The sequence below is a fragment of the Aethalodelphis obliquidens genome, unplaced genomic scaffold, assembly GCF_003676395.1.
Source record: "Aethalodelphis obliquidens isolate GAN/ISIS:26980383/991018 unplaced genomic scaffold, ASM367639v1 scaffold72, whole genome shotgun sequence".
NCBI classification, from domain to species: domain Eukaryota; kingdom Metazoa; phylum Chordata; class Mammalia; order Artiodactyla; family Delphinidae; genus Aethalodelphis; species Aethalodelphis obliquidens.
The window spans coordinates 2,005,595-2,024,170 of NW_020838016.1; the positions used below are offsets into that span (position 1 = coordinate 2,005,595).

General features: G+C 42.3%; 1 protein-coding gene across 5 annotated transcripts in view; it reads right to left on the bottom strand.

Moving 5' to 3' along the window:
* The window catches only part of RYK (receptor like tyrosine kinase), a 101,853-nt gene extending 85,777 nt beyond the window's left edge, over positions 1 to 16,076 (bottom strand). For 4 of the 5 annotated variants that reach the window (XR_003429724.1, XR_003429725.1, XR_003429723.1 and 1 more), the window contains exon 1: positions 15,694 to 15,937. Coding sequence is in view for 2 of the 5 variants with exons in the window: in XM_027091708.1 (XP_026947509.1) it covers positions 15,694 to 15,922 (229 nt within the window). In the remaining 3 variants the exon portion in view is untranslated. Of the gene's footprint in view, positions 1 to 15,693 lie in introns of all 5 variants that reach the window. The other variant, XM_027091709.1, reaches the window with a different exon arrangement.
* Positions 16,077 to 18,576: the final 2,500 nt, after the last annotated feature.

The following is an 18,576-nucleotide window of genomic DNA, read 5'->3' on the forward strand; positions in this document are numbered from 1 at the left end:
ATTCCACTCCTAGGTATATATCCAAAACTGAAAACAGGTACTCAAGTACTTAACACACATGTTCATAGAAGCATTATTCACAATAGTAAAGATGTGAAAACAGCCCAAATGTCCATCAACAGATGAATGAAGAAACAAACTGTGGTATATACATAGAAATGGAATACTATTCAGTCACAAAAAGGAGTGAAGTATTGATACATGCTACAATGTGAATGAACCCCCAAAACATTATGCTAAATAAAAGAAGCCGATAGAAAAGGTCTCATATTGTATTAGTCCATTTATATAAAATATCCAGGATAGATAAATCCACAGAAATAGAAAACAAATTGGTGGTTGCCAGAGGCTGGGGGAAGAGGGAGGTGAGAAAAAACTGCTTAACGGGTGAGGAGTTTTACTCTGGAGCAATGGAAATATTTTGGAACTAGACAGGGTTGGTGGTCGCACAACATGGTATATGTACTCAATGTCACTGAATAATTTGTTCACTTTACAATGGTTAATTTTATGTCATGTGAATTTCACCCAATAAGTTATTATTTTTAAAGAAGAAAAGAAAAAAAGCTGACCCCTGCCCAATGAATGGAGAGGGAGTGTACTAAAACTGACTTCCAGTGACTAGAAAGTATTATGAGGAAAATATCACTCACAAGAAGAAAGCAGGTTTCAGTTAAGCTGAAGAGATAAAGCAGCAGTATGAAAGAGTCAGAGGAGACCTCAAAACAAAACTGGAGCTCTACAAGATAAAACTGAAAGGCCCAGCAGAACAGAGGACAGAGCTGGGGAACTAGAGTGGGTGGAAGGTAGAAAGGGGCTCTGCGGGAAAGCAGGCAGGAACAAGGGCGAACAGCCCTGGATTAAAGAGGTAGCATTTTGTTATTAGAATGTATAGAGGTTTTCTCTTCGAACCTAAGATGAAAAACATTTCAGTTCTTCGCCTATAATAATCAGACTTAAATTTCTCACTGCCAATTCCAGCAAAGTAGGAATGTTACTCTATTGTTAGAAAATATGACATTTATTCATAAGTTATTTTTAAACAACTAAAATTCCAAGCTGAAAATCCAAAGTTATTTCTGCAAAACTCTCAACAGCCATCAAGGAATATTCATTTTCCTCTAAACAATATTTTAAAAAGCTCAAGCCTAATTCAAGGCCTGTGTTCTATATGACCTGGCCTGTGTAGCTCAAGTTCAAATAACACAATAGTTTAAAAATTATTCTAAACGATTTTAAAAGTTAACTATTGGATTCCTAAGGCCACAACAATGGTCAATTAGTGTCAATGACCAAACCACCTCCCTTTAAAAAAGAGCCACCTTACAGCACAAAACAAAATACATTCCAGGAGCTGTTCACACGTCTGTCTTCCCCACTACCTTGCACCTCACAAGCAAGGCTGGGGTCTTAGGTTATTTGTAGGTACTCAAATGTTAGATGCATGAATGGCTGGCTGTAGATAAAAATCAACTACATCAAAGATAAATTTTAAGGGAAATGATGTTTTAAAGAAAACATCAGGAATCAGTTAAGGTAGAAAAACAAGTGATGTAGAAACAGAACTATAGCAGAGTTTTTGCTAATGAGCAGCTGAGTGACCTTTGGCAATCAATTATTTAACCACCTTCTCCAGGCATCAATTTTCTCAACTATAAAACGAGGGAGTTAAACCAGATAAAGTTAAAGTCCCTCCTCAGCCCCAAAATTCTATTATTCTATGATATCATCCATGGTTTCCAAATGTCAGCCAAAACTCTATTATTCTATGATGTCATCAATGGTTTCCAAATGCTAGTCAAAGCTTAAGTTAAAAATTTACTTAGTCAAAATAATCTTCTAGGTTCTGAGGACAGTGTGGTATACAAGCCAGAGGAAAAAAGCCAAAATCACTTACTACGTATGAAACCAGTAAATACTCTGTATTTTAATCAATGCTGAAATTAAATAAATACAGAGCTCTTACTTCAAATTTTCCTGGTTTATGGAAACTAACAAACTGAAATAAATACAATAAAGTAACAATTTGTCCATCAAAATCTCATAAACCTAGCTATAGTCGAATTATACCTAGAAAATTAGCTGAGACCTAATATTTAACTACATCATAAGAAGGGAATTTACAAATGTTAGACTATAGGAAAGGGGCATCCTATCTTCATAATTAAAAATGAAAAAGCACATAAATCTTCAATCCCCATAGCTGTTTAAACGATATTCTTGTAGATTAAATGAGATGTTTCATGTGATCTCTGCCCATTCAGATTTTCCTCCTACATTTCTCCTGCAACCATAAATGTCTGGATAGAAGTGGGCTGAGAGTACACATGTACACACAGAGAGTATAAAAAGAATTAAAGTGAGCTTTTAAGAGAAAGAAGACATCAACAATGGAAGACAAAGTAAACATGCCCCTTCCCTCCACCCCCTTCCTACAGGCTGCCTCCTCATCCCATGCCTAAAACTGGCCTCCTCAAAGGAAAGGCAAGCGGTCCATCCTTTGGTCCCTAAGAAGTGGCTAGGGGGTCAGCACCAAGAAAGGGAACCTCCTGATCCTCTCAAAGAAAAGCCAGCATCTGCAATCACTGAGCACCTTTCCTCACTCTGCCACTTTAGGAAGAGTACATGATGTGTGATCAAAATCAACAGCTCACTTAAAACAATCCACTGGAATGGCTATTAGTTGCCACTGCTTTAACAGATCAGGCTCCAGGATACAACTATTCCAGTACCAAGCATCTCCCCTCCCGTGTCTTCCATTTCAGTACATAACTTTGACTGTAATTCAGTGATCCCTGAAAATGGAAACCCAAAGCTCTCCATCACAAATGCTGTGCTCAGGTTTGCCTCTCTAGTACCTGTGATGATATGACCTTTGAGAGAAGTTGTGTGGAATCAAAGGGAGAGTGTGGTCATTTTTTTTTCTCTTCACGAGTGTTGTCACTTTTGATTTCAAATGGATGACTCAAATAATACCGTCACCTTCCCCATCTGAAAATACTACAGCAGATGGATAAGAAATTATAGAGGGCTGACACTAAAACACAGGATCAGGGAACAAGATTTCACATCCAATTAATATAGCTGTCATCTTAAAAAAAAAAATCCATAAAAGAACTTCCCCAAAGATGTGATTTGTACCACAACTGCAGAGATGTTAAAGGTGCTCCCCAATTCCTATGTAAGAATAGTAACAAAAACGTAACCCATAATCTCTAGCACTATAACATAAAATATGAACCATGCCCTGCCATAGCGTGAGAATGTTCTAGTATCTGGTAAAATGATACTCTGGAAACTAATTTATCATTGGTTCCTGCACTATTTAAAGAAGAAAATGATCTCACCAAGCTCATGCATACATTGCAAGTACAGCTCTAGAGTAGACATGGAGTAATTTACTCACAGTTTGACATAACCACCATTCAATTTCTTTCATAGCCAACTCCTAATAGGAGCACACACTCTCAGTCAGCCGTGGAGGCCATTAGTAACTTAGAGTTGGCTATTATGGCCAGGGGCTCAAAGCACAATGGAGAACTCACAAACATCGTTTCTCCCTCCCAGCAACTCCAAGTGCTAACTTGGAGTCACGTTCCAAAGCTACCTGAATTCTTTTCTAAGGCAAGTCACTTAGCTCTCCGCTAGAAGTTAGTGCCATGAGACCAGGGATCTATATCTGCTTTATTCACCAAAACATGTCAAGCCCCTAAAATAAGGCCTATTGTACATTCAATAAGTAATTGCTCAGCGAGTGATAAATGTTGCTACCCAAGGCAATCAACCAGGTGATGTCTAAGTGACCTCTCTTTCTAACATTCTATGATTTGAGTTTTTATCCAAAAACATACAAATCCCCCACCAATAACTAAAATAAATTATTTTGAGGATTATGTAGCATTTTCATATACATTATGGCAATATGATAACAGACATCCTGCTATACATCTCATATATGAGGAAACCAACACTCAGAAACATTAATTACTTGCCTACCCACATATAACAGAAGGAGGAGATGGACTTAAAACTCAAATATGCAGATTCCAAATCCAATATTTTCTCACACCATGTTAGCTAGTATAAACCCACATTTGCGCACATGTGCACGTATGCGTAGGTATACAACCTTAGTGCTTTTTCTTGAAATTAGACTAAATTCTCTCCTTTAACAAATAATCTAAGGAGTTAAACAACTTTAGAAAAGATGCAAACAATCAAAAAGATAATCCTTGGTCATTTCCACTTATGGACAAGATAGAATAACAGGACAAGATTAACCCTCTCGTCTGAAATTATCAAAAAACAGACAAAATATATGAGAGTTCAGAAAGACAAAGACAGCTAGAGTACGTAGGACAAAGTACCAGAGAACAGAGAGCTACACAGAGAGAGAATTTCCAAGATCTGCAGAGGGTTGCCCCTCGAGCCTTCAGCTGAGTACTGACCATGCATAAGGAAGTTACACAAGGGCAGAGAAAAAATAAAAGGTTAACAGTGCATAGCACTTCATACATTTTGGAATATCACCTATTCCCACCAGCCAGACTGGAAAACCTCATGAGTCACAGGTCAATGGAGAAAGTACACGGAAGGGTCTTGACTCAGTAGTGGGGAATAATTGGACCTACACTGAGCACTGCTCCTGTCTTATCTAACAAGTCTTAAAAGCAAGACCTGAAAAGATCAAACTGCTTCCAAGTAACTTAACTGGTCCCAGAACAAAATGTAAGAATAATTACAGGAATACAAAAATATCCAGCACCCAACAGGGTAAAATTCATAATGTCTGCCATCTAGTCAAAAACTACCAGGCATGTAAAAAAGCAAAATAAGTAGATAGAGAGACAGATGACAGATCAACTGAAACCAACCCAGAACTGGCAGATGTTAGAATCAGCAGACATTAAAACAACTATTGTAACTGTACCCCACAAAAAGTTAAGTAGAGACATGGAAGATATAAAAAGACCCAAATCAAATTTCTAGAGATGAAAACTACAATGTACGAGATGAAAAAATACACTGGCTAGGATTAACAGCAGGTTAGCATTTCAGAAGGAAAGATTAGAAATTGTTTTCTGGTTTTTAATTATTTTTCCGGAATCTCTCTTGAATATTTTACATCCTTCAACTGTAGTGTGGACCAGCAGTCTGCTGAGAGACAGCTATGTGCCAAGCCATGAGGTAGCCTTAATCAGTAGGGAAACTATAGAACATGATGGGTACAGTGATACAGATGTGTTTGTACATGGTATAGAGCTATGGAAGCCAAGATGGGGGGCACCTTACCCAGAGGGGGGGTTCAGGGGACAGAGACTTGGGAAAATCAGGCAACTTCAAAGGAAATAAGCTATTAAAACTAATTTATTTAAACTTACATTCATAAGTTCAGGCCAATCCCCTTTTGGATAATAACTTAGCGGGCAATGGGAAATGATCAAGAGAATGATGACCCCAGTAAGGCACAAGATAGTGAATCCAAAAAAACAAAAAGAAAATATGATTCATTCATTTATTCATTCACTGAACTTTTACTGAATATCCTACTATATGCCAGGTACTGATTTAGGTGCTGGGCATACAGAGTGGAACAATATAAAAGGTCTCTACTCAAACAGAATTAGCCTTCCTACAGAGCGAGATGGAAACAACAAAAGTATCAGGTACTTAAAAGAAAACAGGATGGGGGCTTCCCTGGTGGCACAGTGGTTAAGAATCCGCCTGCCAATGCAGGGGACATGGGTTCAAGGCCTGGTCCGGTAAGATCTCACATGCCGCGGAGCAACTAAGCCCATGCACCGCGACTACTGAGTCTGCACTCTAGAGCCCGCGAGCCATAACTACTGAGCCTGTGTGCCACAACTACTGAAGCCCGTGTGCCTAGAGCCCGTGCTCTGAAACAAGAGAAGCCACCTCAATGATAAGCCTGCGCACCACAACGAAGAGTAGCCCCTGCTCACCGCAACTAGAGAAAGGCCGCATGCAACAACGAAGACCAATGTAGCCACAAATTAATTAATTAAAAAAAAAAAAGGAAAAGAAAACAGGGTGACAGAACAGAGTGGCACTGAGGGTCAACCCTAGGAAGGCAAGGCTCTCTGAGGAAGTAACATTAAGCTAAGATCTAGAAGGCTCTAGCCACGTAAAGATCTAGGAAAAGTACATAAGGCAGAGCAACCATCGAATGCAGACCCTAGGGTGAAAAAAGCTTGGCACCAAAGGAACTAAACGGTGATACGGTGGGGAGCAGGGACAAGGGAAGAAACAGGTGGCAGGCAAGAGTCTCTACATAAACATTCATTTAGAAATCAGGAAGATCTAAGCCTAGATATTTGGTATTTATGAATTACTATTAATTTCTTAGGTGTGATAATAGTTATTTCAAAATTTTAAAGAATTCCTATCTTTTAGAGATACATATCAAAAAATTTTTTACAAAATTTTATGTCTGAGTTTGCTTCAAAATAATCCAAGCAGAAGATGAGGGGGAGTAGGACAAGGGAGCAGATTGGGGAGTGGAGAAGTATAGACCAAACAGAACTGGCCATGAGCTGATAATTGTTGAAGCAGGATGATGGATACACAGAGGTTCATTATACTATTCTGTCTACTTTTGAATGTTTGAAATTTTACATAATAAATACATTTTTAAAAGCAAACATTTAAAATATAAGGAAAGGTATTAATAAATATAAATGCCCCCCTTCACAGGGGACTTATTAGGGCTGCAAAATTATTCTATATGATACTATACTGGATGCATTTGTCAAAACCCATATAACTACAACAGAATAAACCTTAATGTATGCAAATTTTTTTTTTTAATTCAGGCGGCAGGGGGAGTTGGATGAAGGTAATCAAAGAGTACAAACTTTCAGTTATAAGATAAATAAGTACTAGGGATATAATGTACATGATAAAGATAATTAACACTGCTGTATGTTATATATGAACACTGTTAAGAGAGGAAATCTAAGAGTTCTCATCACAAGGAATGAAATTTTTTTTCTCTTTAATATTTTATCTATATGAGATGATGGTGTTCACTAAACCTACTGTGGTTAATTATTTCATGATGTATGTAAGTCAAATCATTATGCTGGACACCTTAAACTTACACAGTGCTTTATGTCAATTAAATCTCAATAAAACTAGAAGGAAAGAAAATCACGTAGGAGGTCAAAGAATCCTAGGATGAAATATAGAATGTTAATAGATGCCCCCTTCCAGAACCAGCTTTTGAGGGATTCAGGTGTACCCATAAGCTTTCATCAGGGGGCCCTGTAAGGTCCTCAAAGTCTAAGAACCCCCATCACAGTGTGCAAAACTTAATATGTGTGGGATCCACACCCTTGTCTAGCAAAAGGTCCTAAGGCTTTCACAAAATAAGGTTGAGAACCACTGATATTTCTCTTGCCAGCAACTTCCTAGCTGAAAAGTGAGTTGCCATTGCTCTTAAACCTAATGGTAATATCTCACTGCCATCATTTGCCTACCCTGCAAGGCCATTACTACACAGCCATTACCACAAGTAAATAATTTACCACCAGTGAATTTTACAACTCTGAAAGAAAGTCGTGACAGGTACCCAAAAAAAAGGAAAGGTGGCAAATTATGTCTGTCTCCTTCACAGTATCACCTCATTGGGACTTCCCTAGTGGCGCAGTGGTTAAGAATCCTCCTGCCAATGCAGGGGACACGGGTTTGAGCCCTGGGCCGGGAAGATCCCACATGCCACGGAGCAACTAAGCCCGTGCGCCAAACTACTGAGCCTGCTCTCTACAGCACGCGAGCCACAACTACTGAGCCCACGTGCCACAACTACTGAAGCCTGCGCACCTAAAGCCCATGCTCTGCAACAAGAGAAGCCACCGCAATGAGAAGCCTGAGCACCATAATGAAGAGTAGCCCCCGCTCGCCACAACTAGAGAAAGCCCGCGTTCAGCAACAAAGACCCAACGTAGCCAAAAATAAATAAATAAATTTATTATTTTTTTAAAATCACCTTGTTAAAATACTATATTTCATTTAATCTAAAATGCACCATTATTTTTTGTGCCACTAAGATGCCACTAAGAAAGAAAAAGAGCTGTCAATTAACTGATGATTCACCATTGATTGTGAAATGGTTCCAATTTCAGAGATGTTCAAATGTGAAAAAGCCGTACATCTTACAATTCATGCAACATGCCATTCAAAAATCTCACTGGCTGGGCCCCATCTCAGATCTCCTAAACAAATTGCTCAGGGTAGGTATAGGAATCTGTACTTTGTTTAAGCCCCTCAGATGATCTAGTTAGATAAAGACTGAACTGTTAACTTTCAGAGGCAGCAGAGTAGAGAAGGCATGCACTTTAGAGTCACATAGCCCTAGACATCTCTGTGACCTCCAGCAAATTCTGTAATTTCCCAGAGCCTCAGCTTTATCTATAGATAAATGCCAATGCCATCTACTTCCAGTGGTTGATAAAATAAAAGAAAATATGTGAAATAGTTGACACAGAGCAAGACATTTATATAAGAACATGTTCATTATTTATGAACAAGACACAACATATCTGTCTTATGAACAAGAATGGGACCTATTAAATTACTTTTCAGAAATATTCTACCATTCAGCACTGTCACTTGCTGGGCACAGTTAAGTAGAATCAATTAATAAGTGTTTATTACTTAATTCAGCAATACACACTTTTGTTCTGGCACACCACATTTTTAGAGGTCCTACATAAATGAAAGCTGCTTAATAATATCTTGATTAGAAAACATTGTACTTGATGTACAATAACACAAAAAAGCACACTTTTAAGCATAATATAATTTCAGAGTAGCTAATGGCTCTACTTCATGTTAAGTTTTTGTTTTGTTTTGTTTTAGTATGTATAGCTGGCAAGTTTTTTCAGAACACTGGCATAACTGTGTTAAAACCCCAAAAGTAATGCTGTGGAACTTCTCAATTTGTGATGCTCAAAAAAATACCCACATGTTTCATTTGTTTCTAAAATGATCCTTAAAATCCAAACAGTGTTCCAGGCAGCACCTTCAGAACTGACTAGTCAACTCAGGATATGACTCATAGGGAACAGGTTAGCCATAACTGGACAGAGTTCTCCCACATGTGTAGCACGAAGAAGGAAAAAAAAACCCTCAAAACCCACAATTGCACAATGTCTCAGTCTTGTTCTCCCAGTGAAGAACACATGGATTCAAATTAATGCTGCATCAATGCCACCAACCCTACCCAAATGCCCAGAATTAAGAGTGTGCTGCAAGGTGCTAACCCACCTCCACCAGCACCCACCTCCTCAAAGTCTGGGCAGTGGCAGGATATGCCAGACACCAGCAGAGAGGACACCCTCACTGCCCTCCCCCAAACACTTGGCCTGAGGTTGAAGAGGAAGAGAGGTGCTGGGAGGAGAGGAACAAGTGGCTCATCTCATCCTTCTTTTTCCTCAACCATTTCCCAAAAAGAGTCCTTCAGTTCAGCTGCCCAAATGTGAAACTCAGATTCCTCTGTGACTCCTCCCTCTTCTTTAGCCCTGAGGTGTCCTCCACTAAGTCTTCTCCAAACTCCCAGAAAATTCCTCACAAATCCATCCCACCCCCCCTCAACTGTCCTAGTTGATTCCTCTTACCAGCACAAGGCTGACTCTGTCCCATTTCCCAGATCCAGCTTTTCAGTCTTCAAGCCACCCTTTTCACTGGGGCCGAAGCTGTCTTTTCTAGAACCCAGTCCTATCTATACTCTCCTTTCCTAAGTTCAACAGTTCCTCATTACCTATAAAATAAACTTCAAATTCCTAACCTAACTGCAACCTACCTCCCAGCTTTATATTCTGCCACTCCCTGGTTTTGCCAAATTTTCTCACCTTAGCCTACTCCTTGAATTCACACAAATCTGCTTCCATACAGCTATGGCTTTGTTCGTGCTATTTTCTCTGCCTGACATGAAATGCTCCTCTTTTCTGTCTTTCAAATTCATCCTTCAAGATGAGGCTCAAATGTCTCCTTTCCTGGAACACATTCCTGAAAGCCCCTAAGCCTCTCCACTCCCCCTCCTTCTACAGTCAAAAGTAATCATTCCCACAAAAACTTGTATCAATCAGCAGTATAACTCTTATCTCAGTGTTACAGTTGTAGATACAACTGTTAGTCTCCCCTATGAAATTTTGAGTTCTTCAAGAAAAGGAATTCAGTAATTTTGAATTGCCATTTTCTACCACAATATATGGTACTTGGTTGGGCTTCAAAAATTTTTACTGGACTGATTTGGGGAGCAATGATCTCAACTAGTATTGAACTGATTTTAAAAAAGATGTGAACAACGCTTAACTCTTTCAGAGGATATTTATTTTAACGGAGAGGCAAGTTATCCAAAGTGAATTTCTAATTGGTGTGAGGCGGAGTCTATTCTCAGAAGTCCCCCTGACTCCTACAGATTCCCTATCACCACCATCACCGCTGCCATGACCAGTTTATATCATACCCCCCACCCATCAGCATCTTATTCCCACACCCCCTAGTACTGCCCCAGCCACAGACTGATTTCACCAGCTCTGGACTTCCAGGGAACTCAGCTATTAGAATTATCAAGTAGATAGAGAACAGGAGAGAATGCAGATAATAATCAAGACCACAGATGAGCACATGTGGCAGCAGGCTTGCCGATTCTACTCCTTAAGCATTTTGGTTAATCACAGCTCCTCCAGAGCTGACAAAGAGGCAATATGGATTCCAGACTGAGTCAAGACCTGGCCCTCTATTCACTGCCCAAAGGGCCCCAGATCAGTCTTCATCAGTAAAATGGAGAAATGGATGCCTACACTGCAGCCTAAGCAGGGCCTGGGGACACAGGGATGCCACATAAAACGTCTGAGGCTTTTGGAGTCTCTATACCGATGGACTTCTATCAAGACTGCATGCCCTACTACCAAGGAATGAGCTAGTTACATACTTCCTGCACATCTGTTTCCTCATCTATATTATGGAAGTAACAATACACACCCAAAACAGGGATTACCTTTGTACCTGACACAGGCAAGATTGCCACACGTCAGCAGCACTATAAATTCAAGTGTCAACCATTTCTGTGACCACCACCACTACTCTTCCTAATACTGTTAGTACCAAAAAACTACACATCACCAGCTCTTCAACAGTCAAAGCCCAACCATTTACACACTGTAGAATGACCACTTGCCTTTACCCCCATCCTCCTAGGAATCCTCTAAAATGACAGTAATGAAATCACAAAGACATTAAACCACAAACACAGAAAGGGAAAGAAGACAATGCAACATATATTTCAACAAACTTTTGCAAGATGGGAAGCAGTTGAAGGAGTGGTCACTGCCTCTCAGAACCTCTGGAGGGACTCAGCCCTGGATGCAACAAGGGCCACCAAAGGCTGGCTTGAGGCTCTGGCCTGTCAAAGGGGGAGCCTCTGATGAGGGGCATTCAAAGCAGTTGGGCCCCCAGGTCCAGCAAGAGACCCAAAGTTTTTCTGAAAAAACTGAACCACAGAGGCTGGTGTACCACCAAGCACACCAGAGGCAGCAGACTGCAGGTGTCTTCTCTGCAGACACTGACCAGTCCCAAAGAAGCTGTGAAGGTGCTGATATGTGTGTGTGCGGGGGGGCTCCCAATGAAATGTTCACCCACATTCCAAGGGAGGCCAATAGACCACCCACCTACCCACCCACAAGCTTGCCCTCCCCTAATCAACTTTTCAGCATCTCACTCTTAATTACAGACAGCCAAGGATCAACAGATACTATCTAAATGAACAGAAAAAGAACTCTGAAATGAACAGGCACATTGGAGGAAGCAGAAGAAATATTTTAAAAATGTTAAACATACAGAAAAAATTAAAAACACATGCCTCAAAGATAAGTGAAGATAATACATCCATAAAATTAGAATAAAATGAAATGGAAATGGAAACAGAAAACAAAGAGTTCTAAAATTTAAAATCATCATTAAAATTTTAAAAATAAAAGAGCTTGGAAGACAAAATTAAGAAAATTTCCCCCTCTTCCCACCTCCAAACATAGAGATATAAATAAGAGGCAACATACGTTGAGTATCTGAAGATCAATTCCAGAAGATTCAATAACCAAACCAATAGATATCTCAGAAACAAACAAAACAAGTGATGGGTAGGAAATTATCAGAAGTAACAGACATTTTTGAAAACTGAAGGATATGAGTCTCTAGATTGAAAGGGCTCACTAAGACTAGAGGGACCACAAACAGAAGGAAGGACCCACACAGAAGCTGATAAAACTACAGATTTTTTTTAAAGACAAAGACCCTAAGCTCAAAAAACAGAAAACAAACAAGAACAACCAAACAAAAAAAAAAAAAAAAGAAAAAAAACACACAAGGAAAAAAAGGAATCAGAATGATTTTGGATTTTTCATCAGAAATCCTTAAAGCCAGAAAACTGTAAAAATGCCACCAAAAATCGGGAAAATATTTTTTTTTCTGTCTAATATTCTAAATTCAGCCAAATCACCTATAAAGCATGAGGATAGGATAGACACCTTCAGACATATAAGGCTTCAAATTATTTACCTCCCATGCAACCCTTCTCAGTAAGCTACTGAGGATATACTTTAGCAAAATGAAGCAAACAAAGAAAAACGAAGACAGAAGATCCAGGAAACAGAGGCTCCAAGACAGGAGAGAAGGGTACAGTATGTGCAGGAAAAATAATCCTACTGTCCAGATTGGAAGAAGAGGATGGAAGGCTCCAAAGCATGGAGTCTCTAAGAGGAAATCAAGTGAAAGTGATAGATGATTTGATGTGTTACCTGGAAAAAAAATATCAAAAGGTATTTAACATATTTCTTGGAGTGTATGAGAGATTGTAGCCATAGATATAGAAAAGACTCAAAAAGTTTACAGTTTATTTGCTCCAGGAAAAACAATAACATACAGGAGAAGAAAACATAACAATGGGTCACTATTTAACTCACAAGTGAGTTTATATATGTGTGTGTGTGTGTACATATACGTACATGTATACATATAATAATGTATAATAAAAATTTACAATATAAATATATACACAATAATCTAAATACAGACTGCTGGTTTTACTAAAAATGATGTAACTATATTGGGGGGTTTGCGCAAGAGAAGAGGACAACTGCTCAGTTATGATACTAGGAAGTGAAATGCTTATTCTACATTGATTTCAAAATATAAAAAGTAAAAAAAACAGGGAAAAAAAAAAAGAGCTAGCTTGTGATAGTAGCTTCCACTAGAAAGTAGGGCCCGGAGGATAAAAAGGCCAAAGGCAGAAGACTGCTGTTTTTTCATTTGAGGTCTTTTAGCACTATTTGATTTCTTTTTTTACCTATGTGCATATATGAATTGGATTAAAACAACTTATTCTCATGTCAAGAACAATCAGTTCAATTTATAAAGATGTCACTACCAACTTTATTTATAAGTTTCATACTTGGAATTGCAAATTAATTGTCTTACAAATATTATAAAGTGATGGTTAGTTTCCCAAGTCAGCTTTCAGAAGGCATTTAACCCATAATGATACAAAAACATGGTACAAAGTATTTCAAGTAGTCTTAAACACCATAAGCATAAGAGTTCCTGTGGGAAACTGCATTCTGAGAAATCAGTATGCCTGGTATACATCTCAGCCCCACCCATTGTTCTTCCCCAGCCAGGGGCAGCCAAAAAATAAAGTCAGAATAGATGAGGAAGATGGAAGGAAGGAGAGGACCTGGATCTGGCAGGATGGAGAGTCAAGAGACCCACTGCAACAGGTCAACTCTGTTTGCATTAGAGAAAATACTACTGAAGGTTCCCCTTGTCCCAGAGGTGGACCAAGGTTGATCAATGAGGAAATCCTCCCTCCCCTCTTCCCAACAGCTCACTCCTGGGCACAAACTGTATGCTCATCAATCAGGTAACAAATACATCATTTCAAGTATTAATTAGCAATGACTTCTTTTCCACCATGCCATAATCAAACTTCTATATAAATATCTTTATTTCATTCAATGAAATTTGAAACTTGTTGTGGCCTATGTCAACACTATGTTTGATTATTTTTAAAAAAAGATTATTAAATGTGTGACCTTGAGCAAGTTAAAGTCTTACTTTCCTCATCTCTAAAAGAGAAATAATGATATCCACCTCACTGGGTCACAAGAAAATTAGAGGAAATAATGTGTATAAAACATGTAGGAGGAAGTATATGGCAGGCACTCAATCAATGTCAGCCTCTGGTTGTGCCATGTCCCCTACCTCAATTGGTTTCTTACATGTAAACAAAGTCACAAATTATATACACGCTTTTAACCAAAAAACCTTTACAAAACCATGCATAATACATTAATATTTTCTAAATTAATGTTATGAGTCAATTTATAAGCATTCATTATTTTTCCTAAACCTTAGTCTTGTTTCAAGTACTAATCCAATTTGCTGTTTTAACTTAGCTAAATTAAATTCAGCTAATTCCACCAGACTAAAAAGAGGATTATAGACTGGCAGGACATTACAAAAACACAGCATTCTTTGGTTAAAAGGGACAAACCCGTATATGTAACAACGTCTAAACAGCCTGCTTAAAAGCAGTTCCATTTTAACACTGAGTGGACTTCAGCAGACCTCAAGAAAGTCTTATAACAAAAAAATTGAATAAAATGACAGCTAATGGATGCTTAAAAGAATAATTTTCCCCCTCAGATGCACCACAAATCTGAGATGAAATAAAAATGAAAAAAAAAATGTGGTTTTCTGGCCCATAATACACAAAAGAAAGTGAATGTATAGCTATCTGCAACTACCAAAGACTTCCCATTTGGGGCCATTTCTATCAGACCTTCCTCTAAGGGGTCATTTCCAGAATCCACAAAGTCACATTTTTCTAATTAATTCCCCAATGACAAAGTTAATTAGGTAGCACAGAACCACCAACTGACCCAAAGCCAAGTTCTCCTTTTCTTACAAGGTATTCTAAGTAGAAGAGTGGCCCAGAAATTCAGATTCAGTCCAAACTCCAACACAAGAACCAAAAAGGTACTGAAAAAGCTAAAAGGTCGGCTACCTGGAGATTCATTCACTGTTGTAAAATACGCTTATCGGTCCCAAGATTTGGAGACTGTCACGAACATGTAGTGCCCTTATAACCAATCTCTGTCTCTCATTTAAAAACAAAACAAAACAAAAAACTACGATAACCAGAAAGTATGAGCACCGTAGTGTGGCCTCTACTGGGGCATCAAAACCACAGCAGATTTAACCTAAATAAAACGTGGATTTCGAGTATCCAAAATCCAGGGCCCTAGAGTGACACGTTGAGGAAAGGTCAAAGAAACTTGGAGCGGCAGGGAAGAAGAGTCTGCCTCTAGGGAATAAGGCGAAAGGCTAAAGAGGCTGTAAGCAGGCTGGAATGGGGTAGATCGCCGGGGGCCGAGGGGTCCCCGGGTCTTTCCGCGACGTGCGGGGGAGGCCGGAAGGCTGGCCCAGGGCGGGGGCCGGGCAGGGACCACACCTCCCGGCCAGCAAGGCAGGCAAAGGCCGGGGCCCAGAGGCGACCCGGGGCGCTGGGGCCTGCCCGCCCGCGGTCCAGGTCGCGCGGACTGGGCCGCCGGCGGCCGGAAGCACCGGGGCCCGACCCTACCTGCCCACCCCGGCGCAGGCGGCCCCACTCACCGATAAGCCGGCGCACCTCATCCTCGCTCAGGTAGAGGCTTACGCTGGGCCCGGCGGACGCGGGAGGCAGCGCCGGCGGCCTCGGGGCAGGGGCGGCGGCGGCGCCTGGTGCGAGCAGCAGCGGCAGCAGCGCGAGCAGGAGCAGCAGCGGCGGCGGCGGGGCCCTCAGGCCGCGAGTCCACGGGAGGCGGCCCCGGCCCGGCGGCCCCGGCCGCGCCGTCCTGCGCATGGCCACCGCCGCCGCCGCCGAGGAGAAGCGTGGGCCGCCCGCCGCGCCGCCGCCGCCCACCCCCGGCCCCGAGCCCCTCACAGCCCCGAGCCGGGGGCGGCCGCCCAGCTCATCGCGCCGCCGGCCCGTGGCACCCTGCCGCCGCTTCAGACCGCCGGAGCGCGCCGCCGCCGCCGCCGCCGCCCCCTCCTCGGCCGCATCTTCCGCTGCGGGAGGCGGGCCGCGGTGGCGCGCGTGCGCGCGCCGCCGCCGCCTCGAGAGCGCGCACGCACGCACCGCCTCCTCCGTGCGGGCCCGAGCCCGGCGAGTAGCGCTTTGGGTTTCCAGGTTCTCTGAAGGCGAGGGGCTCCCCGGTCACCCTGTAGAGGAGCCCGTCCCCGCCCCACGTTGTCACCAGCCTGATGTTTGCTTGTCTATTGTCTGTACCACACACACCCCCGCCCGGGATGGAGGGTCCAGGCAGGCAGGCCCGGGCAGCGCCTGCAGCCGAGTAGGCTTCCAGATTCAGGGAAATGCCTGGATGCGGCCGCTCTGATGGCAAAAGAGAAACATGCTTTTTATTTGGAGAGAAAAAGAGAAAATACCTTTTATCCTACCAACGGAGGTCAACATTAACATTTCTGTGTCTGTTTTGATGGATATATACTGTATACTTTTACTATCCAAGAAGATCTTGTTGAGCAAACTGCAAACTTTAAACTTATTCCTCCTACACATTACAAATTTTTATTTTTTATAATCGTTTTGCGTCTCTATAATCAACCTGAATTTGGGGCTGTCAACCCGTGGTCCATGCCGGACTTTGACAGCTCCCCCCCGCATATGAAGTTGTGTGCAAAAGTGTGTGTCTGCCTCTCAGTGTGTGCTGTGTGTGGGCTTGAGCACACACAGAGAAGTGATATGTACATCTCATTTGTTCCAGGGAGTCCTTGTCCCTGAAAGACGTTAAGAATCACGGATACACCTCGTCTCTTTTAAAGGCCGACCAGCGAGCTGGTGCACCTCGTGACGTATTTATTGATGTGTCGCGGTCAAACCTGCTCCAGGTGCCGCCTCTCTTCGTGAGGTTTCCAAGCATCCCGGCCAGGCCTGGGTCACCTAGCCCCTGTGGGCAGCCTAGCCCCTGTCCTGACCCTATGCCTCCCACCAGGCTTGTGCCTCTGGGAACAGCTGCTCCCGGGCCAGGCCCAGCTTCAGTGCACAGTTGCTGCAAGAACAGTGAGGCCCTGGGAGGCTGCTATTTTTATCCTCTGGGGTGGGTGGCGGAAGAACCGGGCTGATGAGGCGGGAAGTCCTGGAACTTGATTTTCTCCTTCTCTACTGAGAGGGATGGATTGAGTTTAGAGATAAACCAGCCTTGATTTGTCAAGCCTCAACTCCCCAGCACAGAATACTGTGCCCATCATTCTACAGGAGGAGGCTGAGAAGAGGGTGAGGGCTGAGGAAAAGTGCTCCACCTGAGAACGATAAAGCCACAAAGGTCAGCAAAAATACTTCTCTTGGGGCAGCCACTGCTACTTATTAGGGGACCAGGGCTCTGTCAAGGAGGGCTTGGGGGGCTTCCCTGGTGGCGCAGTGGTTGAGAGTCCGCCTGCCGATGCAGGGGATGCGGGTTCGTGCCCGGGGAGGATCCCACATGCCGCGGAGCGGCTGGGCCCGTGAGCCATGGCCGCTGAGCCTGCGCGTCCGGAGCCTGTGCTCCGCAACGGGAGAGGCCACAACAGTGAGAGGCCCGCGTACCGCAAAAAAAAAAAAAAAAAAAAAAAAAAAAAGGGCTTGGGGCTGGTAATGTGCTGTGTGAACAGGCTCTCAATTCAGACAGTAGGAGTTTTTTTAAAGGATGGCATCTTCCCGGCATTTTTTAAAATGACTCACAGTCCCCCTGTAAGGAAGCCCCTGTCTTTAAGGCAATCTCCTCTTACCAGTGACTTCTTGAGGGAGAGTGGTGTCAGCAGAGCACGGAACTGTCTGGCAGTCAGGCCTGGCTGGGCTCTGGTACTTGTTAGTGGTGTGACCTTGGGAAAATTACTTAAACTCTCTGAGCCTCTGGTTTCCTCATTTATAAAATAAGGGGGATAATGCCAGATTCACAGGGCTTTTACAGGATTTAATTGGAGAAGATGTCAGTAAAACACCTAGGCAGACACAGGAATGGGTGGGTGTCACATCCATTGTTGTTGTTATTATAATTAACCTCTTCCCTCTAATGACCACTTCCTGGAAATTTCATCACCAGTTATCTCCAACCATTCAGACCAGGGATCCTCAAGACCTTCATTCCAGGTAGCACCATGCCTGGCCCAGAGCCAAGCTCAAGACATTAATGCCAGGCATCATGGTTGGCCCAGGGATGCAGGGGTGACTAAAGAGCTTCCTTGAGGAGGTATGATAAACATCAATTGCACATTTTCATCAGTGCTAGGAAGAAAAAGCTAGTGGTTGTCAATGTTCCCAGACCAGCAGTAGTATCACCTGGGAACATGCAAAAATGCTAATTCCTAGGCCCTGCCCCACTAACAGCAGTAACAACTTCAAGGGGTAGCAGCACACAGAGAAGTGGTATGCACATTGCATCCCTTGTTCTAAGGAGTCCCTGTCCCCCAAAGAGTATCACAGGCCCTCCAAGTGATGCCGGCCACTCTGTCAAGAAAATC